General features: G+C 43.0%; 1 protein-coding gene across 1 annotated transcript in view; it reads right to left on the minus strand.

Moving 5' to 3' along the window:
* Positions 1–2,179: 2,179 nt before the first annotated feature.
* Positions 2,180–26,926, minus strand: part of HTR2C (5-hydroxytryptamine receptor 2C) — a 486,357-nt gene continuing 461,610 nt past the window's right edge. Inside the window, exons 6-7 of the mRNA XM_066579897.1 lie at positions 21,107–21,307; positions 2,180–3,798 (exon numbers count right to left, since the gene is read on the minus strand). Of these exons, the coding sequence (XP_066435994.1) occupies positions 2,963–3,798; positions 21,107–21,307 (1,037 nt within the window). The 3' untranslated portion in view covers positions 2,180–2,962. The remainder of the gene's footprint in view (positions 3,799–21,106; positions 21,308–26,926) is intronic.

Raw genomic sequence — 26,926 nt, forward strand, 5'->3', positions numbered from 1 at the left:
GGCTCTTTCCTGCTCCTTCTTCAGTTGTTGGTCTCGTTGTTCACTTGTCTCACTCGCTTGCAGTGATTTTACTTTCTCTGCTTTCAGCTGGACTTGTCCGATGGGCTTCCATTTTTTAGTTGCATTCTGGATCCTTCACAAGTCCTAATTATTCACCACACTGAACCGCAAAGCATCTTATTTTACCATAGATTATGCAATAGGCCTAATTTATTAAAGATGTAAGAAAACTGTTTGTTGCACAGGGCAACCAATCATCATTCCTTAAGCTGCTCTAGTAAAATGGGCTGTGATTGGTTACCATAAGCAACAAACAATTAAAAACCCCTCCCCCCTCATTATTTAAAGTTGGATCATGAAGAGTATGTGTACCAAATGTGGTTGGGAGCCTATGAAGAGCAAACAAACACATATATAACATTTCACTCATATATAATATTCATGCTTACCAGTGGAATTCCCAATGGTATGTCTACCTCTTATTGCACCATATATTGTGTATATACACCATATCATTGTATATGCATACTGTATAATGTTTTTTTATATAGTATACCGGTATTAAAGAAGCAGATGACTAAGTTGTAGCAGTGCAATGTATTGGTTTATTTTTAATGGACATTTTGCTTTTGGCATATGAGGCAATATGACATGGGGCTGCTAAGGAATAAGATGTAAAGAGCAACTTCTGAAAAAAATATTGTTTGCAAAATTAATTTGTGTCATATCAAATACAAAGTAACAAAAGAAAACCCACGACAAGTAGATACGATCTTACAGTTCATGTTCCATAATCTATCATTTGAAGAGTGACTTTGACAATTCATATGACTCAACTTGTAAGCTTGAAATTGCTTCCTTGTTGGAACACTCATACCTATCAATGGGAGTCACTCGGATGTACAGATCACCTTGTACATGCAGATTTATTGTTTTCATCTAGAAAAGCAGGATGATACTTCTCTAAAAGTTAATGGGATATTTACTGGTGTCATTTATACTAGAAGTGTATAATTGGCCTAAGAGATACTTCTGTACCCCACCCCTCCCCCCACCACACTACAAATTGGAGTAGAGCTAGATAGTTAAAATAAAGTCAAAAATAAAATTATTCTCTTCCACTACAAATGTCTCCATGTAGACCAGGCCTTAAAGGGTCCCTGTCATCAAGCATAACACCATAAACTAAGTTATAGTGCTTATAGTCCAGGTGATGTGGAGTCCGGATAGCTGTGTCTCATACTCACCTAGCCCTCTGTTCCTGTGATGTTCCCCAGTGAATTCAACATGCTCACACCAGCTTGACTCATCTCGGAAGGCTGTGCATGCATACTCCCAAAGAGATGAATGGGAATGTGCATGTGCACAGCCTCCTGAGAAGAAGAATCCTGGTCCCACAGGAACAGGGGACCAGTTGAGTAGGGAAAGAGGCTCTCTGGACTCCACATCACCTAAACCAGAAGCGCCATCACTTAGTTTGTGGTGCTTATAGTTGATAACAGGTTGCTTCACTTTTTCACTTTTCTAGGGGAAGTCACAAATTGGAACAGATATACCAATCCTGTCTAATATTTAGACAGTGTAAACTGATAGAAGGCAGTCTAAAAATGGTCTAAATTCATCATAGTGGATCATGCCGGATGATAAATCTGGTGCATCTTTAGACACTTTTATCTCACTTTACATCATCTGTTGGTCAGTTTAATTCGCACTTGTATTTTGCACCAACATTTTGGTACCGTATTGGCGCACATTGTATATCTAAAGCTACACCCCACTAAACCATATGTATTCCCGCTAAGCCATGTCCACTAGAGATGAGCGAGTATACTCGCTAAGGCACATTACTCGAGCGAGTAGTGCCTTAGCCGAGTATCTCCCCGCTCGTCTCTAAAGATTCGGGGGCTGGCGTGGCGGGGAGCGGCAGGGGAGAGCGAGGAGGAACGGAGGGGAGATCTCTCTCTCCCTCTCTCCCCCCACTCACCGCCGCAGCTCACCTGTCACCCGCGCCGGCCCCCGAATCTTTAGAGACGAGCGGGGAGATACTCGGCTAAGGCACTACTCGCTCAAGTAATGTGCCTTAGCGAGTATACTCGCTCATCTCTAATGTCCACCTGTCAAGTGGGGCTACGAAAGTATCTAAAACATCATAATAATAACCTTGGCATATTTAGCTTAGAACATCTCCCCCTTTGTAGACTCAGTGCATCTTAACTCTGAGGCTCCTTTAAAAGTGGAAGTAGGTCTATTCAGATGTTGGGCAACAAAACTCGAAGCTTTTACAGTTTCGCCCTTCTTATCCACCTAATATGGAAGAGTGACGGTGGACTCTTTTACCTACTATGACCCATAGTAAAGGTGGACCTGATTATCATAGTAGTCACACCCTTGATGTCACATCTTCTACATTTCCTTTATCTCCTACATATAATACTCTACTTCTGAAATATACTATTCTGTAAACTATGCATTTTGAAACGAACATCAACAACCCAAAAGCCAGTTTCCCGGATTTTGAAAGACAGCAACCTGAAAAAGTAAAGAAAGACAGACATAGTCTTAGCAGTGATCGGTACTTGGAATGATTCTCCTTTTTAATGAATCATTTTGTTTATGCAGCTGTTTATAGTTTTTTTTTTTTGCATATCAACCTATGATTTACTCGAAGCAGATTTATCATGCAGTTAAAGAGATGGCCGTCACATTCTGCCAATCGTTAAACCAAAATAATCGCTATTTCGTCTGTTCTATCCATAAAATGAACCATTACATGGATCATTGGACTGAAGCACTGGACTGCAGAAACGTCTTAAAAAAATGTTTTTTTTTTGTTTTTTTTTTATGAACAAATATTTACATCATTATCATAATTCTGGTTCGACATAACATAGAATATATATTTTTTGTATTTTACACAAACAATTGAAACTGACCTAAGAATGAAGGTTCATTGGACCTTCCTTCAAACACAGCTAACTCTTTCACTTACGACATTAGAACTGTTTAATGATAACTCTGAAGTACCGGGCTGCATTTCTATCGCCTCCTCTGTCTCATCCATTTCTATGCTAGTAAGTTCATTGCCGTTCCTGTAATGGTTTAAATTAAGGTCCTTGCCATACATGGCAGTCGATGCTGGGTTATGATGGCATTGGTTTTGTTGAATCACTGTCCTTTGGTTATTGTAATACCGGCAGCGGATGTAGTTGGAAAAAGCTCTTCGGTATGTTCTATTAAAAAGTGTGTAGACTAATGGGTTGATTCCCGAAGAAACATAACCAACCCAAACGAATACATTCAACAGTTCTACCATGAGGTCTTTATCACAGGCTTCTTTACAAAGTACAGACATGATGTTGGTGATGAAGAATGGACACCACATGATGAGAAATAAAAAGAAGACTATGCCCAGGACCTTCGAAGCCCGACGTTCATTGTTTATTGATTGCATCGTTCCCTTTCGAAACAGTGCTCCTTCCTTGTTGATGGGGGAGTTTAAGTGAGATGCTGCCTCATGATTTTGGATCATGGAAATATTTTCGGTGTTGTTGTCTTTTTTGATACCGCTATTGCTGTTCTTTCGCTGCTTTGGCACTTCCTCGTACATGAAAACAGTAGCCTGTTTTTGAAGAACCTGAATGGTCAAGCAGTATGTAAATACCATGATGATAAGTGGAATAAAAAATGCCACAAAAGATCCCACGAGTACAAAATTTTCATCATTTAACACGCAGCTTCCATTCACAAAAACTCTGGAGTCATCCTGAAGGCCAATGACGGGGATTGGCATTGAAATGCCTAGAAATAAAGGAGAAAGACAAAAGTAAGAAAGCTATTCATGATAGAAAGGAGGTGAAAATTTTTATATTTTTTTTAAATTATACCAAAGATTTTACAGCATAATATTAGAAAAAGAAAAAAATGGTTAATTGAAGTTTTTTGATTGTTTATGTTTAACCCTTTCCAATCCACTGTCTGATGTCTAAAGACATTCTGGTTGAAGCCTGTACAGTTCTGATGTCGGAGGTATTCTTACTGTATATTACTGGCCGCTATGTTGTCGCGGGCCTTTCCAGCATGTCCAATACTGCAGTACTGGCTCTAGCCAGCAGGTGGTGGCATTGTATAATGGCAGAAAGAGAAAACCCCCTAGAAAACACTGAATCCAAAATTGGATTGCAAAGGGTTAAAGCAATTTTAACTACATTCCACATTTTACATTACAGAGCTATGTTGGATAGAGTGCTGGTCTTACTTACTGTGTGATACCTTTGTTGGTTCCCCTCTCCCCACATATACTATATAACTATACAGTGTACAACTATACACCAAACCCTATAGTGCCTAACTTTAAGCACTGTACAGCACAATTTCCAAATGGTAGTGATATACATTGGCCAAATAGCAATTCTATACAGTTGCCTAAATACCAATATTATACAGTGTTGCCATCACAATACGCTGCAAAAATAATAAACTTACAAATAGTAAACAATTTAAATGAAACCTTACATGATCACTGCACTTTGAGACAACTTATATGTGCTTACATGATAGCTAGCAAAAGTGCAAATCCCTTTATTTGCTAAAAACAACCTTTTTGTGCTAAAAGATCACTATAACTTGCTGGCCACTAGAGGTCTCCCTTCCTTCTAATTTGCTATCCACTGCCTGTTGTCATTGGAAATCTGTCTCAAGAAACAGAGATGACAAAACACATGAAGGGAAAGAAGGTGATGACTTTTGCTGCTCATAGACGTCTATGGGGGGCAGAGAGGATGGGGGAAGGAGAGAATAGCAGTGCCTCATACAGATGTGATGCTACAGCTAACTGTAAATTACAGATACAGACTGAAACGCAGAGAACTTATACTACAGTAACAAATATTACAGTCTCGTACTGATGATTCCATTGGTGATGTTTTTGCTTTTGAATGTGTTTTAAAACTTTTGACTCTTCTTTGATTTGTTTTTTTTTATTATTAAGTTCTTCCTCTTTTTAAATGGCCACTCTTCTCATCTGTATTTTGCAGTTCCTTTCATGTAGTGTAGCCTCCTGTCTAATGCTTAATATACACCATATTGATTTTGCTTCCACATCAATCCCATGATGCATCATCACAGCATTATATGATCAGCTACAAGCAATGCCATCTCTGCAACACTACCATTAATATCTGTACTCTATATTCACCTAAATAAGCTACAGGCCATATTTATACAGCCAGGAGAATAAGTTGTGATCTCCTCTATTATAACTGTGTGACAGGAACCTCTAATCATCATTGGTAACTGTGATTAAGAGTGTGTGTTTCCCCTGTAGGCAGTTTATGTGGTACACTTCATTTAATAGCATCACACAGACTGTGAAACTGACTAGAAACTGGACACGTAACCCCAAGTAAATCTGAGCTTGTCATAATTGAGATCACCCATCTGAAGAGAAGGACCCCAAGAGTTTTATATAGAAAGGAATAACTAACCAAGGTAATACTAGCCTACTTATATATACTGGAGTGCTAGCTACATAAAGAATGAAAAAAAAATCACTAGGGTGGCCCCCTAAGCTAAAGCTTCATATATTCAATGACTAGATGTGTATTGTATTCAGTTTATCTGTAAGGACTGTGGATGTGGAACCACTGTGTCAACCTACCGGGTAGGTGAAGATCTGATCCAGCACGGCTGACAGCCAACCCCAGCGTGGGAGGTAAGATACCAGATGAACAGCCTCATATACAGATGGAAACTAGGGAAGGTATCTTGTCCTGAACTAATAACCAGGAGAGGGAAACCCCTGCCTATAAGCGGAGCACTCGTCCCAATAAGGACAACCCCACGGTCTTCCTCTAGGTGCTGACTTACCCTGGCGGGCCAGAACACCTATAGAACAAAGATAGAACAACAAAGGAGAGTACAGAAATAAAGAAGGAACGAGCTGATAAGGATAAACAGAGAAGCGGACAACGGGAATTACAGACCACAGAGTACATGAATGAAGAACACAGATCATAAGCAGACAGCAAGGTAACTGCTGAAGCAATGGCTGGACAGGACATGAAGTGAAGGGAACAAACTCTCAACAACACTGCAGCAAGGTCTGAAAGTCCCAGGGCAGCTATATAGGATGGTGATTAGAAAAGGAGCATCAGCTGAACAGGAGACCAGAAGCTATTAACCCTTGGAGTGCTGGAAGAGAGTGAATATAAGCTCACGGAACAGAGAGAATGGGCTGACAGCCATATTTGCCAGACACAGAAGCCGAAGATTTTGTCTGAACCGTGCACCTAACATTATCCCTACAATGTGTACTGCTGATTGCCATTTCTGTAAGAAATGTCTTCAAAGAGTTCTTGAAGTCTGCATTTCCAAAAAACAGCATCTTGGGAATTTTTTCTTAGAGGCCGACTAAGCACTGCAGATATTGCTCATACTTTGTATAATATACATTATGTTAAATTTCTGTCACTAAGAGAGCCCACTGAGAGGGGCTACTCAGGAGGAGGGCAGAGAATGAACATAGATAGTAGATGCAGTCACTTTCTTGGGCACAGCACATAGGACAGGACTGCTTAGGCACGGTTGTCTACAGAAATACCTATCCGAGGGCAAAAGAGATATTTCTAAGATTGCATGCGGGTCTGTCTGTAGAGCACTTTTTATTAAAGTGGTAGAACTACTGAAGGAAATTAATTTAGGAAGAGCCATTGAGCCATTCATCTAAAGTCATGTTTAGAATGCTCAGGTAATGGTCATCACTGAGGATGTCACTGTTCCTTCAGCACATCTGAATTGCATGTGTAACCATCACAATGTGCACCACTGGGCAGGGCACGCTCCAAGATGCATACAGCAAGTACAAAACCAAATGCGTTTTGCCTGAAATGTCTGGTGTGAAATTTGGGGTGAGCAACTCCTTAACTGTGTTTTCATTTATGCCACCCTGAATAGTGACTGATATCTGAGTATTCCAAACACGGCTCCGAATGAATCACTTGATGACTTGTCATTTATGCAACATCAATGGGTTTGATACCAGGATAATAGTGATCCACCTTACTCTTGCAGAGACATTAGTCAGTTTGGAACTCACTGGATTGGACTACATGGCCCTGTTTCTTGGCCACCACATTCCCCAAACTTGACCTTTGTGGATTTCTTCCTGTGGAGTCACCTTGACCCCTTAATGCTACAGGATATAAGTTTATGTCCTTGTTGCGCGGTACTTAGCACAGCAGGACATAAACTTATGGCCCGTGGATGGTGCGGGCTCAGTAACTGAACCCGTAATTTCCCGAAGTGAGAGCCTGATTACTGATAGCCAATCTCCTGCTGCAACAGCAGGAATCAATAAGAACAGCAATTCCCGCTGCTAACCCCCTACATGCCGCGATCTATATTGTCCTACTTGTACTGACCCATAGAAAAAAATGTATCATGTCATTTATGTTGTATGATTAATGCTGTAGGGGGGGAAAAGGCAGAATTGATGTGTTTTCTCTCTCTGCTCTAAAAAAAAAAATGTATCCAAGCTTTAAAATACATTATTTATACCCAAAAATGGTACCAATACAAACTACAGTTTGCCATGCAAAAAACAAGCCCTCCTATAGCTATGTCAAAGGAAAAATAAAAAAAGTTATGGCTTTTGAAAAGTAGAGACGAAAATTTTCCAAAAATCGGTGTGCCCTTTGGGCTAAAATAGGCCATGTCCTTAAAGGGGTTGTCCCGAGGCAGCAAGTGGGTCTATACACTTCTGTATGGCCATAATAATGCACTTTGTAATATACATTGTGCATTAATTATGAGCCATACAGAAGTTATAAAAAGTTTTTTACTTACCTGCTCCGTTGCTAGCGTCCTCGTCTCCATGGTGCCGACTAATTTTTGGCCTCCGATGGCCAAATTAGCCGCGCTTGCGCAGTCCGGGTCTTCAGCAGTCTTCTATGGAGCCGCTCGTGCCAGAGAGCGGCTCCGTGTAGCTCCGCCCCGTCACGTGCCGATTCCAGCCAATCAGGAGGCTGGAATCGGCAGTGGACCGCACAGAAGAGCTGCGGTCCACGAAGACAGAGGATCCCGGCGGCCATCTTCAGCGGTAAGTATTGAAGTCACCGGAGCGCGGGGATTAAGGTAAGCGCTCCGGTAAACTTTCTTTACTTCCCTGCATCGGGGTTGTCTCGCGCCGAACGGGGGGGGGGGTTGAAAAAAAAAAAAACCCGTTTCGGCGCGGGACAACCCCTTTAAGTGGTTGAAGGGGATTTGCCATGATTTAAAATTGTTTCACAACCATTGTGTCCTTCCTGGTTGCTGCTGTCCAGGACATGTGATCGCTGCAGCCAATCACTGGGTATAGGAGGTCACTGCTGTGGCCAATGATTGGCTGCAGCAGTCACATGTCTCACTCAGCAGCAACCAGGAAGGACACAGCGGTTGTGAAGCAATTCTAAGTTGTGGGAAACCCCTTTAAGGCAGCAGGCTACACTGGATAACCAGCAGCACCTCATGATATTGGTGAAGTGGGGAAACAAATACAAACAGCCCGTGAACTGGTAACCCCAGACATGCTACATGCTGTCTACTCTGCCACGCTCAACCATATACATATTTGTATAGCTGCTGACGGTGGTCATTTTGGACATTTTCTGTAAGATAAAGCTCACTTTTTGTTTCAGTTCCTTCATTTATTTGTATCCTTTACAGCCAAGAATAGTTTGTTATGCTAATTTGTCTTACCTTGATTCCGAGCAGCTCCACAAACATAACCTCATGCATTGCTGGAAAGATCTCTTTTGCCCCTGAAAAGGTATTTCTGTGGGCACTCTGTCTAAGAACACTGTAATGAGCTCTGTTCTAAAGACATCTCCGATTCTCTGTAGAATTTGCATGTTACAAAGTCTAAGCAGCCTACCTGCTAATGCTATTTACATTTATTAACCCTTTGCAATTGAATTTTGGATTCAGGGTTTCCGAGGGGGGTTTCTCTTTCTGCCATTATACAATGGCGCCATCTGCTGGCTAGAGTGTGTACTGGGGTATTGGACATGCTGGAGAGGCCCCCAACAGCAGAGCAGCCAGTAATATACAGTAAGAATACCCTGCCGGACGTCCTCCCACATCGCAGCTGTATAGCCTTTATTCAGAATGTCTGAAGACGTCAGACAGTGGATTGGAATAGGATAAATGGAAAAAACAACTGTACCCCTTATTTTCAACTGGAACCAGGTCAAGGGGAAGGTAGACCATGAATGTTATTTTTCACATTTTATATTACGCAGCAGTGCCACAGATTGCTCAAATGAACCCAGCAACAGCTCCATATATAAAGTAATTAATAACAGAGCCATAAAATTAATTTCAAGACTCATGATGGTTGCGAGTTTTTTGTGCCAAGCTTTTTTTAGTGCCATTAACAAAAGAAGCTTCTGCACTCCTCCTAAGGCTGGCTCTGCCCTTGAAGTGCTCTGGCACTTAGTCTATTGGCTGCCACATTTTTGGCCACGTAACCAGATCCAATGTGAATTTTCCACAGCAAATATGGAAAAAATCCACAGAGCATTTTTTGATTTGGATTTCACTGTGACAATGTTACTGTTTTGCCTCCAGATTTCATCCTTTCCACACTCAGAATCTGCAGCATAAATTGACATGTTTGAGTGCAGCACTAAGGAAATAACTGCCCCCATCGGACTTTATCCCATCTGGTGGTCGTGTCAGGAGTGGAACTGTGTCTTATAGCGCTTGCAAGATCTCCATGCTGAAAATGTGCAATAGGCCTCCTGCACACGGGTGGAAATTCCGCGGTGGGATTTCCCGCAGAATTTCCCCGCGTGCCCACTGCCAGATAGTGCAATTCTATGCAGACAGATGTGATTTGACCACGTGAAATCTCGCCTGGTAAACAAATTGTGGCATGTCCTATTTCTGTGCGCACCTCACAGAGGCCCGGACAGAAACGTCACTGGTGACGCACCGGCTCCACTCTGCGCATGTGGCAGTTGGGCGGCAGCCGGAACATAGCAGAGCGGGGAGATGACGGGAGGAGGTGAGCCACGGTGTTCACTGCAGGAGCACGGCCCGCATCCCGCTGCAAGCATTCTCGCAGCGGGATCCAATCCAGCCGTCTGCAGAAGGCCTTCCAGTGGAGGAAGGAGCAGCCAATCGCGACCTACATTTTTGTCATTGGTTTGGATTGTGTTAGTAAAAAAAAAGAGAATTGCAAAAGAAGAAAAGAAGAAAAGAATAGCACCAGAATCTCTCTCTTCACTAGAAAACTGGTGTGATTACTTTTATCCACCCCCATTGGTTTTATGTTGATGTGGGCTCTACATGTTTAGAATTGTAGACAATCTGCTCTGACAAGTACATGTAGAGTTATCATCACCAGACATAAAGTATAGACTATTTGTATATCCTTCACAATGAATAATTCATTCCGTTTCCTACTAGTATAGCGAATGAAAATGCTGACCCTCTGATGCAGGTGACAACGTTACACATGTGTATACTGTAGCTGAAACCGGTAATTATATTCAGATGGCCAAGAACACGTGTCTATATTTTGGCATGCCAAGAAAATGTAAAATAACCTCCACCGACTTGGTTTTATAAATGACTACTCTCTCTCAACAGAAATTACCGTGGCAGCTTGTGTTGCAAAATCTGGTCTTGTGGACATTTTGCTGTGTTGTGGATGGCTGATACATTGCTTTGTTTCTACATTGCTTCTCATTGTTACAATTATTGTACTTGTGTAAGACTATAGCTTGATTCCATCAAGTTAAGATTAAACCAAAAGAGCCTTGACATGCTTAGGTAGTTGTTTTCACTATTCATATTCATTGTCAAACTTAAAGGTCCTTTTACACGCAACGATTATTGCTCAAAATTCGCTCAAAGGCCAAATTTTGAGCAAAAATCGTTGCGTGTAAATGTGCCCACTTTTCACTTTTCTGCAGGACGATGATTTTATGTTCGGCATAAAATCCATAAATCGGCAGAAGAGCTGATTGCAGGCATTTCACACTGTGTTCTCCGCAGGCAGCGCTGATAACATAGTCTCAGTTGTCAGCCCCGTAGAACATCTATTCTACACATAGACACATATCTAGTAGTGCGTTGGACCTACTTTGGCCCTCAGAATCATAGCAATTCTTTGTAGTATCCATACACAGGTATCAGATTACCAAGAAAACATTCCTCACACCATTACTAAAACTCCACCAGCCTAAACTGTTAACACCTGACAGGAAGGGTTCATTGATTCATGTTGCTAGCCCCAAATTGTGACCCTCTCTGGATCCATCTAATAGGCCATGATTTTCCATTTCCCAATGATCCTATTTTTGTGCTTTTTTGCCCACTGTAGTTGTGCCTTTTGGTTTCACTCAGACAGCAATGGCATACAATTGGTCAACTGCTGTCATATACTCTCTGTACTAAGGAACAACTAGATGTGCATTCAGGCCCATTAGTTTGAACACCAGCATTGTATTCACCTGTAATCTGTTTGACTGTGCACTGCCTGTTTGTCAGAATCATTCTTGACACCTTTTCATCATCATTTTTTTTCTGTCCACAGGGTCACCTTTCATTGAGTGTTTCTTTTTGATCACCTCATTCTCTATATACTCTCCACACCATTGCATTAGATTAGCAGTTTTAGAAATCCTGGCCCCAGATAGTCTAACAACGATGACCAGACCTTGCTGGGAGACAGTCAGATTGCTCTATTTTCCCATTCCAATGTGGATTCCCATTGAAAGTGATCCAAAGAAAACATTCTCACTTGATTTTATGTTGAGTTTAATTTCCATACAGGAAAGCTCCAATCATAAAAGGGCCAGTGTCTATAATAAAGGGACCATTCAGTATATCACTTACCCACTAGGCAGGTAAGAAGCTATCCTTTCTGTATGGGACAATATTCCTTAGGGTGCATTCACACGAACGTATATCGGCTCGGTTTTCACGCGGAGCCGATATACGTTGTCCTCGGGTGCAGAGGGGGGAGGATGGAAGAGCCAGGGCCAGGAACTGAGGCTCCCGCCCCCTCTCTGCCTCCTCTCCGCCCCTCTGCACTATTTGCAATGGGGAGAGGCGGGACGGGGGCGGGGCCAATTAACGGACTTTAGCCCCGCCACTGTCCTGCCTCCTCTCACTGCAAATAGTGCAGAGGGGCGGAGAGGAGGCAGAGAGGGGGCGGGAGCCTCAGTTCCTGCTCCTGGCTCTTCCATCCTCCCCCCTCTGCACCCGAGGACAACGTATACCGGCTCCGCGTGAAAACCGAACCGATATACGTTCGTGTGAATGCACCCTTAGAATGAGTTCAACACCCAGTGGAAATTATACCACAACTAATTAATGTGGTTCTGAAAGTCAAACGAGGTTCAATGGGCTACTTTGGTGGCTGTCTCTAATAAAGTAGCCATTTTGTATATATACCTGCCCATTATAACTGAATGTATAGGAATAATTACCACTCAGGACTTGAAAAGAATGGACTAACGGCAAGCAATAAAAAAGGAGTTGGGGCCATGGACAATTACTATATATTCCCTTGGTTAAAACAGGGAACATTTCCAATACATTACACTTATCTTCTGTCCTAGGATGGCCGAGCATAAAACCATAGAAACCCAACAGCTTTCATTTATTTTTTGTGGCATAATGCAAGCTGATACTCCTACATAGTTTCATTAAACATGCTAATATACAGATAGCCTGCGGCTTTTCAATGTATAGCCAGCCATTAATAATACTTCGTGTCTGGTAAATTATGCACAATTGTAATGGAAAAACTTCACTTTTCAGTTTAGGGTATGAATAAAATGAAATGCTTACAAATGGGTATAATTGTGTGTGCGTGGACGGCGGCTAAAGCCCCATCATAATGGAAATAACACAGGATTTGGAGAGTAAAGAACAACTGCAAATTACACTTAATAGATCTAAAAGGTCAATTTTATTAAAACGAGTTGCTAAGAAATCAGGTTTATATAATGTTGCATTACCAGAAAAAAATGGCTTTGCTTCTTATAAGAAGTTCTGAAAAGTTATATATTTTATGTCGGATGACATTGTACAATGTAAGGTAAGTCAGTATTTACCCATACAGTATATAGATACTGGATATCCCATAAGCATACACTATGAAATGTAAACCAAAGGGTTAATTAAAAGAAATACCTTCCGTTTGATAAGCTGCCTCGGCTGCTAACTGCCTCATCCCTCACTACATCTTTTACATGAAATGACTTTGCACAATCTGGATCACCCTAAAGCTAGCAAAACATACATTAACTGTCAGCCAAATGCTTGCTCGACAAATCGTTATAACTCCCAACTTCCCCATAAACCCGGCACAGCGTTCGTGTTCTTTCAAAATGGAAAGTCAATCGCTTATCCCATGAACGAAACCTACAATAACAGGTTCTTCTTTTCTCTCAACATCTGGCATTTGGGGACCGATGGGAGGTCCCCATACACATCATCCTGTCAGACCATCTGTGAATGTTACTGGAAGGGCTGGGAAGGCTTGTGCTCTTGGTGCTGGGTGCCCTAAGTGGTGCCAACATACCTTCATGGGCATATTTAGATATTGGTCTACCAAAGCCAATCTTGGTTCTGAGGATGGAAAAGCCTAGCTTTGACTTCGAGCTAATTTGCTAAAACTGAAAGGTTTGGTGTATGGCCAACTTTAAACCATTGCTTTATTAATCTGTGTGCAGCCTGATTTGGCTAAAAGATACTCCAACCCCAATATTAGAAGTTCTGTGGATTTGGTGAAACCTAAGGTAGCACGATTACAGAATCTAGAGCCAGAACTTGGGTGAGATGTGAAGTGTTGATCTCTTGTGGCAACTGGAGATCCTGCTATACTGTAGATCAGTGTTCATATGGCACTTCATATGACAACTGATGTGTCCAATAATACGAGGGGTGGCTTAGCATTATGTGGTCAGAACAAAATGACCATCAAAATAACTGTCAATTGTATCCTGAGTTGGGATCATTTAACCAGCACTTGGAACCAGTAGTGTGCCTCTAATATAAGCAGACCATGCAACTACTACAGGGCCTGTGGGACACGGGACGTGTGACAGAACAACCCCACCCCTGTTCCACCAATGACTGGCAAGACCTTCCAAGGAAGTCTGGCTAACAGGCATAGCACAAATCTCCTTGTAACTTGCATTTCTGCTGGTCTGGATACTCATTGAATGGTAGAGTTGGAAGGGACCTCCAGGGTCATCGGGTCCAACCCCCTGCTCAGTGCAGGATTCACTAAATCATCCCAGACATATATTTGTCCAGCCTTTGCTTGAACACTTCCATTGAAGGAGAACTCACCACCTCCCATGGCAACCTGTTCTACTCATTGACCCTCACTGGCAGAAAGTTTTTTCTAATATACTGCTCTCAGTCAGTGCAGAGGCTTTCTCCCCCATCCTCTTGTTCTCAATGTAGTACTGCCAGAGAGGGAGGTAAAGGAGGCAGTTTCTACATGGAGAAAGCAGCATCCAGACCAGCATACATGTAAGTTAAAGAGAGATTTGTGCTGCTGGCTGGATCTTTGGGGAAGAAGGGAAGAGATAAAGGGGGCACTTTATTGTTCAGGGGCCACAAAGGAAGCACTTTAACATTGAGGGGCAACAGAGAAGGTATTGTTATGTTCAGGTGCCACAAAGGGCACTGTAAGGTTTAGAGACCAAAGATAGAGCACTGTAAGGTTCAGGGGCTAAAGAAGGGGTACTGTAAGTTTCAGGGCCTACAGAGGGGGCGCTTTAAGTTTCAAGGGTTACAAAGCAGGCACTGTAAGTTTTAGGGATCACAGGCAGGCTGCATAGTGTGCAGAGATAGGTCACAACTGAGAAAGGTCTTCATGGAGGTCTAGGCTCAGATAAAGGAGAAAGTTGAAAATGTATGTCACCAATCAGAGAAAACATCACCTGTGATCGATGGAGGTAACTGTACTGTAATCACTATCACTGTGTAGAGCTGGTATCTGACTTTGGTGACTGCATTATTTAGAGGTATCCTAGAGCTCAGCCGATGCATTAAGCCCACCATATTATCTGAGGTTTGCAATGGGCCCCAATGAGTTCTATTTATGCCCCTGCTTGGAAGACAGCACACCTTAGGCCGCACATCTGCACTGCATCGCTGTATCTTTTCACACTGATATTTTCTATTTTAGTTATTTCATTTACTCTCATTAGCAAATGAAATGAAACAATTGAAAATTGTTAGTTAGTTACAGATTTCTTTTAACATATCAGTCATGTGGTCCAAAGTACACAGGGGTTGTATGAAATGAAAGAAGCATGGTAGGTTCATTCAAATGGATCCAATCTGCAGGACTACTGAGAGGGGCGCTGCTTATGGAAGAACACGGCTATGCTTAACAAATCTCCAACAATCCTTTAGGAAAGTGAGAAACCTCTGCTCTACATATACATCAGGTGAAGAACTGGAGTCCAAAGTATGGTTTAGGGGAATCATTACATTTAATGCTTAAATCACATATTTGTTCTTGACGAGCAGCGCTCAGCACATCCGGCCCCCAAGGTACTGAATGTGAAATGAATTTACAACTAGAAAATACAATTTCCTAAATGGGCATCATTTGAGTGAACTTTGCATTGAGAACATCTACTTGTGAAGAGTACATAGAAAGAATAGTAAAAAAAATATATATATATATATATATACTGTTACCTAACAGCCAACAGTTCAGCTTCTGTAGTATAAAATATGGATTATGTCTTTCAGCGATAAGTCAGAGGGCAATAAGGGCTTAAACACAAGGGCATGCTTATGTTCCGATTTACATCCACAAAATGGGATGAAACAAAACCCTTGAATTCAAAGGTTACGTGATTATCGCATGATAATACTATGCGAAAAGATAGGACTTACTCTATTCCTCTTGCACATAACTTTCCTACGTGTGAGAAAGATAGGGCAGTAGCTATCTTTTTGCTTTTTTTTTATAAACTCGCACAATGGCGCAGAGTTTGAATAGTCAAAAAAACTAAAATACTGGTTCATGCGCTAATATGCTCCGTAGCGGCGAGCGTTTTACTGCATGCACCCATCTGTTTAAGGGTGGACGCTCACTGGCGATTTTTTTCTTTCTTGCGCTGTGAGAGCACGAGAAAACTCTCACCTCGCAGCGCAAGAAAGACGCCGGCATAGAACCGGCATATCGCTAGTGGTTTCAATGGGGCCAGCGACAGCAGCGCTAGCCCCATTGGAAAAAAAATGCTGAATGCCAGGGACTTCTGCCACAGCTGTGACAGCTGTGACAGCTGTGGCAGAAGTCCGCGGCATTCTATCCCATTGCTTTCAATGGGATCGACACTGCTGCCGATCCCATTGAAAGCACTGCTTTGTCAAGCCCCGTGGAATTATTATTGGGGAAGGGCTTGAAATATAAGCCCTTGCCCGATAATCAGCAAAAAGTGTTTAAAAAATTAAAAAAAATTTACTCACCTCTCCGGCGCTCAGACGCGTCCTCCAGGTAGCTCCCCGACACTGCTATTAAAGGGGTTGTCCCGCGCTGAAACGGGTTTTTTTTTTTTTTAAACCCCCCCCCCCCCGTTCAGCGCGAGACAACCCCGATGCAGGGGTTAAAAAAATACACCGGGTAGTACTTACCAGAATCCCGGCGGGTGGCGTCTTCATACTCACCTGCTGAAGATGGCCGCCGGGATCCTGTCTCTCTGTGGACCGCAGGGCTTCTGTGCGGTCCATTGCCGATTCCAGCCTCCTGATTGGCTGGAATCGGCACGTGACGGGGCGGAGCTACACGGAGACGGCATTCTGCACGAGCGGCCCCATTGAAGACAGCAGAAGACCCGGACTGCGCAAGCGCGGCTAATTTGGCCATTAGAGGCCGAAAATTAGTCGGCACCATGGAGACGAGGACGCCAGCAACGGAGCAGGTAAGTATAAAACTTTTGATAACTTCTGTATGGCTCATAATTAATGCACAATGTACATTACAAAGTGCATTAATATGGCCATACAGAAGTGTATAGACCCACTTGCTGCCGCGGGACAACCCCTTTAAGCTCTTTCAGCAGGCGGGGATTTAAAAATTCCCGCCTCCTGAAAGGGCTGTGCAGATTGGCTGAGGGCTCAGCCAATAGCAGCTACTGCTTAGCTATTGGTTGAGCGCTCAGCCAATGACACATAGCCCTTAGCTATTCATTCATTCACGAATAGCTATATCTTATATCCCCGCGGGGATGAAGGAAACTCCTGTGACAGCTGTGGCAGAAGTCCCCGGCATTCTGCATCTCTTTTCAATGGGGCTAGCACTGCTGTCGCTGGCCCCATTGAAAAGACTTGCGATATGCGTGATGCCGGCTTTCCTCTCACACTGCGCTGCAAGACTTTAACTTTGCTCTCGCAGCGCAGTGGAGAAAAAAACACCAGTGGGTGTCCACCCTAAGCCTTAGACAGCAAGCTCTGTAGTGATGATTAGCTTCACACATGACGTCTGGGCTGTGGAAAGTCTGCGGCAGAATCTCTGTTGCTTTCCTGCAGATGGCCGGAGATAACGAGCGTTGTGGAATTTTCTGTGGTTTTTGTTGTGGATTTTGTATATGTAGTTGTGTTTTTTATCCGCAGGTTTTCCGCTGCGGAATGTGTTGCATCTCTGTGATAAGGTAGTGGTAGTTTCTGCAATTAGTTCACAATGGCAAACTTTATTTTCAAATATCAACAAATGCAGATTTCCAAGCAGATTAGGGGAGATCCAACCAAGAAATTGTGCAAATACGTCCGATGCAGTGCAGCGTATTTGTGCATGAACGTGGTTTGCAGAGGACTATAATCAGGATATTACATGCACGCATGTGAGACGCTCTCTTTCCGTAGAATTGAATGGCTAGTTAAGCCAAATAAGGTCCAGCTGTTTCCTTTTTCCTGCATTTTGCGCAGTGACACATCCTTCCCCTTGCGTATTTTCGAACCTGCCATAGACTTCTATGGCTATTTTGCCCTGGAATTCAGTAACAGAGGTTCCAGCTAATCTACTATTGATGACTTATCCTGAGGATGGGTCATCAATAGTTTACAACTGGACAACCCCTTTAAAGTCCTTTTATGCAGCTCACACAAATACTCATCCCTGATTATTGTCTTCTGTAAGTATGACCATGATCAGTTGGCAAACAAGTTAGGGCGCATTTACACTGGACGAGTGTCGGGCAAACGATGCTGCATAAAAGATGAGCGATGAAGCTCATGGCTCATCATGCAGTTTAAACAGCGGCCGTTCAATAGTGAAAGGCCGCTGTGTATCTCAATGGAGAGGGGCGGGGGAGGGAGAAGAGAGAAATCGCCTGCACTGCCCCACCCCCCCTGCTGGCCGCTCCGTGAGCAAGACAGCTCTGCTAGCTCCCGTGCAGGAGCACGGGAGCGCGGGGATAAAGGGATGAGTGGCGGGTATCGTTTGCCCGACACTTGTCCAGTGTAAATGGGCCTTAACTCCTTGTTTCTCTGGTGCTCAAATACTTTACCTGTGCATGAAAATCCTTGCTTGTCAATAGCACATAGTCTTGTACAAATAGATGAGGGTCGTGCCAAAAATGGAAACAAATGGAAGCACAAATGATGTCATATGCTTGGTCAATCCTTGTACTTTGTATAGATCTTTACAACAAGCACTGATCTTATATCACAGATTGGTGCTTGTACAAGCAATTAGTGTGCCTGTCTAATATGACCTTTACTAGGTATAGTGGCCCTGTAAATCCATTTCTGGCCCCCTCCATAATGTCATACATGGCATGTCTTTTGTAGGTGCGCTTGCCAATTGTCTAGTCATTCTGTTATGTTTATTGCACAGCTGCAGCAAGTGAGGTGTTAAAGGGGTTGTCCCGCGCCGAAACGGGTTTTTTTTTTTTTCAACCCCCCCCCCCCATTCGGCGCGAGACAACCCCGATGCAGGGGTTAAAAAAGATCACCGGACAGAGCTTACCTGAATCCCCGCGCTCCGGTGACTTCTTACTTACCCGGTGAAGATGGCCGCCGGCATCTTCTCCCTCGGTGGACCGCAAGGCTTCTGTGCGGTCCATTGCCGATTCCAGCCTCCTGATTGGCTGGAATCGGCACGTGACGGGGCTGAGCTACACGGAGCTACACGGAGCCCCATTGAGAAAAACAGAAGACTCGGACTGCGCAAGCGCGTCTAATTTGGCCATTAGACGGCGAAAATTAGACGGCAACCATGGAGACGAGGACGCCAGCAACGGAGCAGGTAAGTGAATAACTTTTGATAACTTCTGTATGGCTCATAATTAATGCACAATGTACATTACAAAGTGCATTAATATGGCCATACAGAAGTGTATAGACCCACTTGCTGCCGCGGGACAACCCCTTTAAGTGGTTGCATGAGCCTGGGAGATGTTTGTAATGTATCAGTTATGTCCTGTCACGTGATCCATGTAGCCTATAAATGAGTGTTTTGGGTGTGGTAAGAGCCTATTCCTCTGGGTTCCTGTGAGAGAGTTCCAGACACATGAGAGTACCTTCAACTCCCATGTGGTGAAGAATGGAGGAGCAAGAGTGGTTCCTGATCTTCTGTGTGCCAGTGACTGTGGAGGAATGAGAGTCCCAAAAAGAGAGAGAGAGAGTGTGAGCATGTTGGTGGGGAGTGGAGGCCAAATCCCCTGTGCAGTGCTACTCTTGTGCAGTTTTCCTACACGGCCGTCCTGTACTTTAGGATCACCACATAGAGGTACTAAAATTCTGCTTTCCTACGTGGCCGTCTTGAACTTTGGGATTACTGTGTAGAGGTACTAAAATTCTGCTGTCCTACACAGTTGTCCTGTGCCCTGGGATCACCGTGTAGAGGTACTAAAAAAGATTTTTGTTGTCCTGCACATTTGTCCTGTGTAATTTGTGCCTTTCACCCAGTGTTTGATGAGAAGTAAAGTTTTGCCAGGCCCTGACTGTTCCAAGGGACCTGGGGTATGTTATACCAGTCTGCAGCTCATTTATTTACTGCCGAAGGTGTTTCCGGTGGGTAAAGGAATGGTGGCGTCACCCGTGACAATCCCTATATCTGTTCGCAAGTTTATTGGGCATCCCTCTCCGACAGGTGTCCGGAAGAGGCCCAGCACTGCCCTGGCCAAGGCTACGCGAATCCCTCCAGGAGGGAACATGGTAAGTGCCGCCGTGAGAAGGCATCAACTTCCCTCCCAGCTCCTCAATGTATGCCCTGTGTCTGGGGTCACCCTATGGGATGCTGCATAGGTGTCATAACACTCACTGAAAAGCTCCTTAAATAACTGAGCCATATGAGATGTGTATTGTATGTTGAATAGCATGTTTTTCTAGGCTAACTGACCATGGTCTCTGACTTTTGACATAGATTAGCATGTTTTTGATAGGACAAATAATGCTGCATGTAGTACTAAATTTCCCACCAAGACAAAGGACCATGGCAGAACCTGATATACCCATTATAAGTCAGTAGGGTCCGTCAGTAAACAACAGTGTCCATCATGGAACAGATTCAACACTGTATCAAGGTTTCCATTTATTACTGAAACCATGATGCATATATGAACAAAGCCTAACATGCCGGACAAGCTCTCCTATAATCTGCTGAATCTTTCCCACTAAGGGAAGACTATTACAGCAACACCTGATGGACGCTTTTTGGTTTGATGTTTTTGTGGAGACATTCATTGAGTATACCAGCACTCACAGGATTTTTGTTAAAGAGATCCGGTAACCAATTTTTTTAAAGGTCTTATCCTTTAAGGTAGAACTTTACTGTAGCACCATCCACGGGTTTGACAAGTTTCCAAAATTCTTAACTGTATTATCAAACAAAATAAGTACATAATATTTCACACTTTTTTAAAAAAAACATTTTTTCAAAGAAACACTAGGAAGAAATGAAAGTCTGAGCAAACTGCAAGCTATAGTGGCACACTTGGAAAAGAAACCTTAGTTTTCATCTCTGTCTTAAAGTACCTTAAGAAAGAGAAATGTTTAAACATTAAGTATTCCCATCCTTCATCTTAAGTAGAAATTCAGTCATAAGTTCCTTGTGGCTGAGCACAAAGATTTGTCTACTTACCCATTGAGATGGTCCACACAGCAGCAATCTTCATCATAGCTTTAGTGCGGGAATTGAAGCGACTGTGCTCTATGGGGTTACGTATTGCTACATACCGATCAAGAGAGATTGCACAGAGATGCATGATAGATGCAGTAGAAAATAACACATCCAAGGAGATCCATACAGGACACAGTTTCTGTGGTAGAGGCCAGACATAATCTGCAGGAAGATTAAATTATATAACAAAGTCAAAGAAAAGTCAACTCAAAACCAATTATTATAACTAGACTCACACTTTGTAACTCTACATTTTATACTCTAAGTTTATATAAGAGGTTTCATTATCTTTCCAGTAGATAGCTCTTATGAATTAAAGGATTTTTCTGGGAATTAAAAAATATATAGGCAAGAAAAGGTTAAAAAATAGAAACACAAGGCACATTCAACTCTTTTATGATTTCCCGATGCAGCACAGGAGTTCAATCCCCACCATTCCGATCAAGGAAGAAGCTGAGGCTGATACAGTCATGGACCATTCATTGTGCACTTAACCTCTCAGCTGACCAGTAGGTTCATTAGTCATGCTGAGGCCTGTGATTGGCTGAGTGGTAATATGCACAATGAACAACCTGTGACCACCCCAACTTCTTCTAGTATTGGAGCGGCAGGGACCAGAGTTCCAGTGCTGGGCTGGAGAACCACAAAAGTGGTGAGAATTAGAGATGAGCGAGTATACTCGCTAAGGCACATTACTCGAGCGAGTAGTACCTTAGCCGAGTATCTCCCCACTCATCTGTAAAGATTCGGGGTCGGCGCGGGTGACAGGTGAGTTGCGGCGGGGAGCGGGGGGGGGGGGGGGGGGGGGGGGGGGAGAGAGGGAGAGAGAAATCTCCCCTCTGTTCCTCCCGCTCTCCCCCACTGCTCCCCGCCCCCCACCGGCCCCCGAATCTTTAGAGACGAGTGGGGAGATACTCGGCTAAGGCACTACTCGCTTGAGTAATGTGCCTTAGCAAGTATACTCGCTCATCTCTAGTGAGAATGCCTTATGTTTCTAGTTGTAGGCTTTCTCCACTTTTTTCACTCCTGGAAAACCCTTTTAAGTTGTTGTCTTCTGTGTTCACATCATACGGGAAAATCAGAATGTAGCTTGGACTTAAAAAGAGAAGAAACTATTGTATAACTTTAATTTAAGACAAGAGAACAAAAGTTATGCAATTTCGAATGGAATTAATTCAGTAAATAGATTTAAACTTTGAGAGGTTATAAAACACTTTTTTAACAGTGAAGTTTTCCTTTTAGCACTTAGAGGAACACCAAATCTAGAAATCAAACAATACATTTTTAACTTTCTTCATTTCTCCATTGATCATATTTTGTCTCATGTTGATATTTAAACCAGCTCCTTTTGGCGAGTTATACTAGTATTCTGGCCAGTAAACTCTAAATCTGTGCCAGAGGTTCTGTCTACAGCAGTTTTGTATTATATAGCCTAGTACTCAGTTTCCCTGTAGCTAATGTTCCAATAATATTCCAATAATCTGTGGCTTGTCACTCCTAGTTTGGTGTAACGTCTTCACTTCGCACTGGGAATCGGATTGTCTCTCACAGTAGGGTCACCCTTTTTGAGACTCATGCTCTGCTAGAGTGGCCAATGTGGTTTGGGTGGTTTAGACATTGCCATTATCAGAGTTCCCTATAGTAGTCCGTTACAGCCACCTACATTTGACTAAAGATATCCCATTGATCTGTTTACTGGTCTGACATCGTGCTTTGCTCCAGAATTTGTCATTGGTTGCACCAACAAGCCTATTCATACATGACAGTATCCTAGGAGATCTAAGGGTCTATTTAGACGGGACGAATGTTGGGCAAACGATGCCCGACACTCGTCCCTGTGTGTCCTCGTTCCCGTGCTGCTGCATGGAAGCTAGAATCACTGAATTGCTCACAGAACGGCCAGCAGCGGGCGGGAGGCTGCAGGAGATTTCTCTCCTCACGCTCCCCCGCCCCTCTCCATTGACTTACCATAGCAGCCGTTCAGTACTAAACAGCTGCTATTTACACTGAGCAAGCAGTGATCTGCTCATCATCCATCATTTATGCTGTACTGAACGACGGCTGTGTTATGTCAATGAAGAGGGGTGTGGGAGTGAGAGGAGAGAAATCTCCTCCAGCCTCCCCTCTGTGAGCGAGCGATACTAGCTCCCGTGCAGCAGCAGGAGAGCGAGTATGTGCGGGGACAAGTGTCAGGCATCGTTTGCCCGATATTCGTCCTGTCTAAATGGGCCTTTAGATTGCTGTCCTCCTTTTTTAATCTTTTGTCTGTCTGGAAAAAAAAACAGCTCCTTCAAAAGGATGCCTCTTCCTTGCTCTGGAACACTCAGCCACTCCCTGAATTATGCCCTACCTCCCACCTGTTTGCCCATTGGAAATGGAATTAAGCAGGAGTAAAATAACGATAAAAATCAAACAAACATAATGATAAAATAAGTAAAAAATAGAAGTAAATAAAATCTCTCATTTATTACTTAATTCCTCCAATACTGTTTGTAGTGAAGACGTGCAGAGATTAGAGAGTAGCGAGCGTACTCGGATAAGCACTACTCGTTCGAGTAATTGGCTTTATCCGAGTATCGCTGTGCTCGGGGCTAAAGATTCGGGTGCCGGCACGGAGCGGGGAGCTGCAGGGGAGAGCGGGGAGGAACGGAGGTAAGATCTTTCTCTCCCTCTCTCCCGCCCGCTCTCCCCTGCTCCCCGCTGCGACTCACCTGTCAGCCGCAGCGGCACCCGAATCTTTAGCCCCGAGCACAGCGATACTCGGATAAAGCCAATTACTCGAGCGAGTAGTGCTTATCCGAGTACGCTCGCTCATCTCTAGCGGTCCTTCCGGTTTATCTCCTGTTTCCTTTTATCATTCATAACTAGGTTCAGGTTTCCTTAAATTGCAACTCTGTATTTATGGATTTTAATCAACATTAATTATATTCAGTATGAAATATTGGCATAGTTATTCTTTGTGATCAAAACAACATTTACAATGTCAGCGAGCCAATATTTTGTATAAAAGATTAGCTAGGAATTTATTAAGATGTATGCCGAAAATTGAGCCCATAATTAATCAAAAAGCTCCAGTTCAGCATTACCGTTTCATAAAATGGAGATTAAAAGATTTTAAATTGGAGTACACAGTTTAATCAGTAAATCCCTTTCTCTGAGGCCGGGCCAGTGACATACTGTAATACCGTACTGGCCTCTCCAGTGCTGTAGAGGTTAAGTTTCAGGGTCCTGGAGGGAGAAGACATTCAAGGGGGCTTCCAAGCTGTTTTACAAAAATAATAAGCCAAATTCAAAATCCTGTAGTTCAGATTATAATTCTAGTGCAGTCAGTTCTGCCAAGTCACACGTTCTGATGTACTTTAGTTAAATGAAGGGTAAATGAATGGGAAAGCTTAATTATATTTACTTTCAATTGTAATAAAAGATACCTTGGTTGGTTCTTGAAGGCAGAAGAGTCCATTAAAATAGGAAATTCTCCAACTTTTTTGTTAACACAGATTTTTTTTTTGCATTTAATTTTGACTTTAATAATTAGATATAAGTTTAATGAATCTAAATTACTTTTGTATATGTTGTAGCAAACTATTTTAGATCTACAACTATCCTGCTATTGGCCATTTTTCAGGCACATACTTCCTTCTGTCACGACTTGACAGCCATGTTGGAGGATCGGGGCTGTGATGATGTCATGGAATGAGCCTTCATGCCAGTACATGTTTATTGTCATTTCGGTGCTGGATGCCCACAGGGACACTTCTCTGCTGGTATGTGGATAGATTGGTTGGCTGAAAGGTCTAGATCCCAGCCTGCCAATCATTTTTAGTTTGTTCCCATTTATCCTAGCTACTCCTAACAGAGGATGCTGGATATACTCTCAGTCTGAAGGTATTTCTGGTGTAGTCCGCTGCATATAGTCCAGTCCTGTATCTCAGATATGTCTGCTGATTTATTTTATCTGGGGTGTTCTTACATTTTATCTCCAGTATATTTGAGGTTCACATATTTATGTAACATTCAGAGATGTGCGAGCATGCTCATTTAAGGCTGATGCTCGAGCGAGCATCGGTCTTTTCGAGTAACTGATTACTCATGGGGAGGGGGGGTGAGCGGGGATAGAGTGAGAGAGATCTCTCTCTCTTTCCCCACTGCTCCCCGCCCCCCTCCCTCCTGCATTGTGCTCGGACGAGTAATCAGTTACTCGAAAAGACCGATGCTCGCTGGAGCATCAGCTTTAAACGAGCGTGCTCACTCATCTCTAGTAACATTAAACCTTAATCCCATTCACTGTCAGGTTCTTGATGTGGGATCGCCTTCATCAGGGCGAGTGCTCTGCTTTCAGATAGGGTCTGCTTGTATCAGTAGGTTAGGGTCAGCACATGTATTTTAGTGAAATCCTAAATGTGATTTGAAGGCCACCTTTAAATTACAACTAATAGAATCACTAGCATTTTGGCTTTAAAATAGGCCATTTCCTATCCTATGGATTCTGACATTGATCATATTTCAATGATAGAATTTGTCTTCAGCTTAGGAATGGTTAGAAAACTTGCCTGACCATGATAGATATATCCCTGCACCACACTTCAATTACAAGATTGATTCCTGTATTTTTGGTACATCCTAATGAAATTAAAGAATAAAGTCCTTGAAAGATACACAAGATTTGTTTTCGAAAAATGAAGGAGTCAAAAAGATCAGCCAACAAATACCTTGTATCATCTATTATTCTGCTCTGGGAAGGTAAAATAAAAATTTGAGTCTAAAGCGTCTAAGAGCGTCTATCCCGTGGTGGCCCCTGGGCATCAGCAAAAATACATAAGGTCAGTAAACTCAATTCCTTGGTTACCCACTTGTTAAATAAATGTTATTTCTTTATGAATGTCGGACATTTCAAGCTTTTCAATCAGCAAGGAGCCATGCACAGAACATTCTTTTTATCAATCTGAGATTTGTCAAGCTACTTTCTCCTTTTCCATCCATGTTTCCAGTTGCAAAATCTCTTATTCTGTAGTTAAGTCACTCGCTCACTTGCCAGAAACAATATATTTACTTTTCTTTCATACAGTAGATATAAGAAATATTGTCTCAGAAGGCCGCTTATATTTTTGCTTAGTGAACTTTGTAATGTCATACCATAGAAAGTTCTGGATGATTTATCTAATGTAAAATTTATCATTGACCCCCTTTTTTAAAGCCTTCAAGGGGTTTTGTCATTAAAAACAAAAAAAAAATTCTATACTCACCTATTCCTCCACTGAGCTTCTCCAGTGCCCGGGGTCATGTCACCTCCAGCCGACCGGCTTGTTATGAAGCCTGCAATCCGCGCGTTCTTCTTCCTGCAGGTCAGTGAAGGTCACGTCCCTGTGTCGTAGCATTCACTGGCTAGGAAGGAATGCTGATCGATTGTAGAGGCAGTGGGCATGAGCAGTCTCTGCAATAGCTCAGCACTCCCTGCTAGGCTGTGAATTAGGTATGTAGCGTACAGGAATTCATGAATGGGTGAGTGAGTGCTGCCTCTGATTGGCTGAGGGCTGTGACCAGAGGCAGCTCTCAGCTGTCATTCAATAGCTGAGAGCTGCCTCTGATTGGTCACAGTGCTCAGCCAATCAGAGGCAGCCCATTCAGCAGGCGGGGATTTTAAATCCCGCGTGCTGTATACTACTGAAAGCAGTTCAGGAGAAGAGTCGGCTGGACGCAGCTGAGCCCCGGCAGCTGCAGAGTGGAGAGTATAGATTTTTTTATTTTTTTTTTACACTTTTTTAGGATGGTTTTCAAGGAATG

Source organism: Eleutherodactylus coqui, chromosome 10 (assembly GCF_035609145.1).
Source record: "Eleutherodactylus coqui strain aEleCoq1 chromosome 10, aEleCoq1.hap1, whole genome shotgun sequence".
Classification (NCBI taxonomy): domain Eukaryota; kingdom Metazoa; phylum Chordata; class Amphibia; order Anura; family Eleutherodactylidae; genus Eleutherodactylus; species Eleutherodactylus coqui.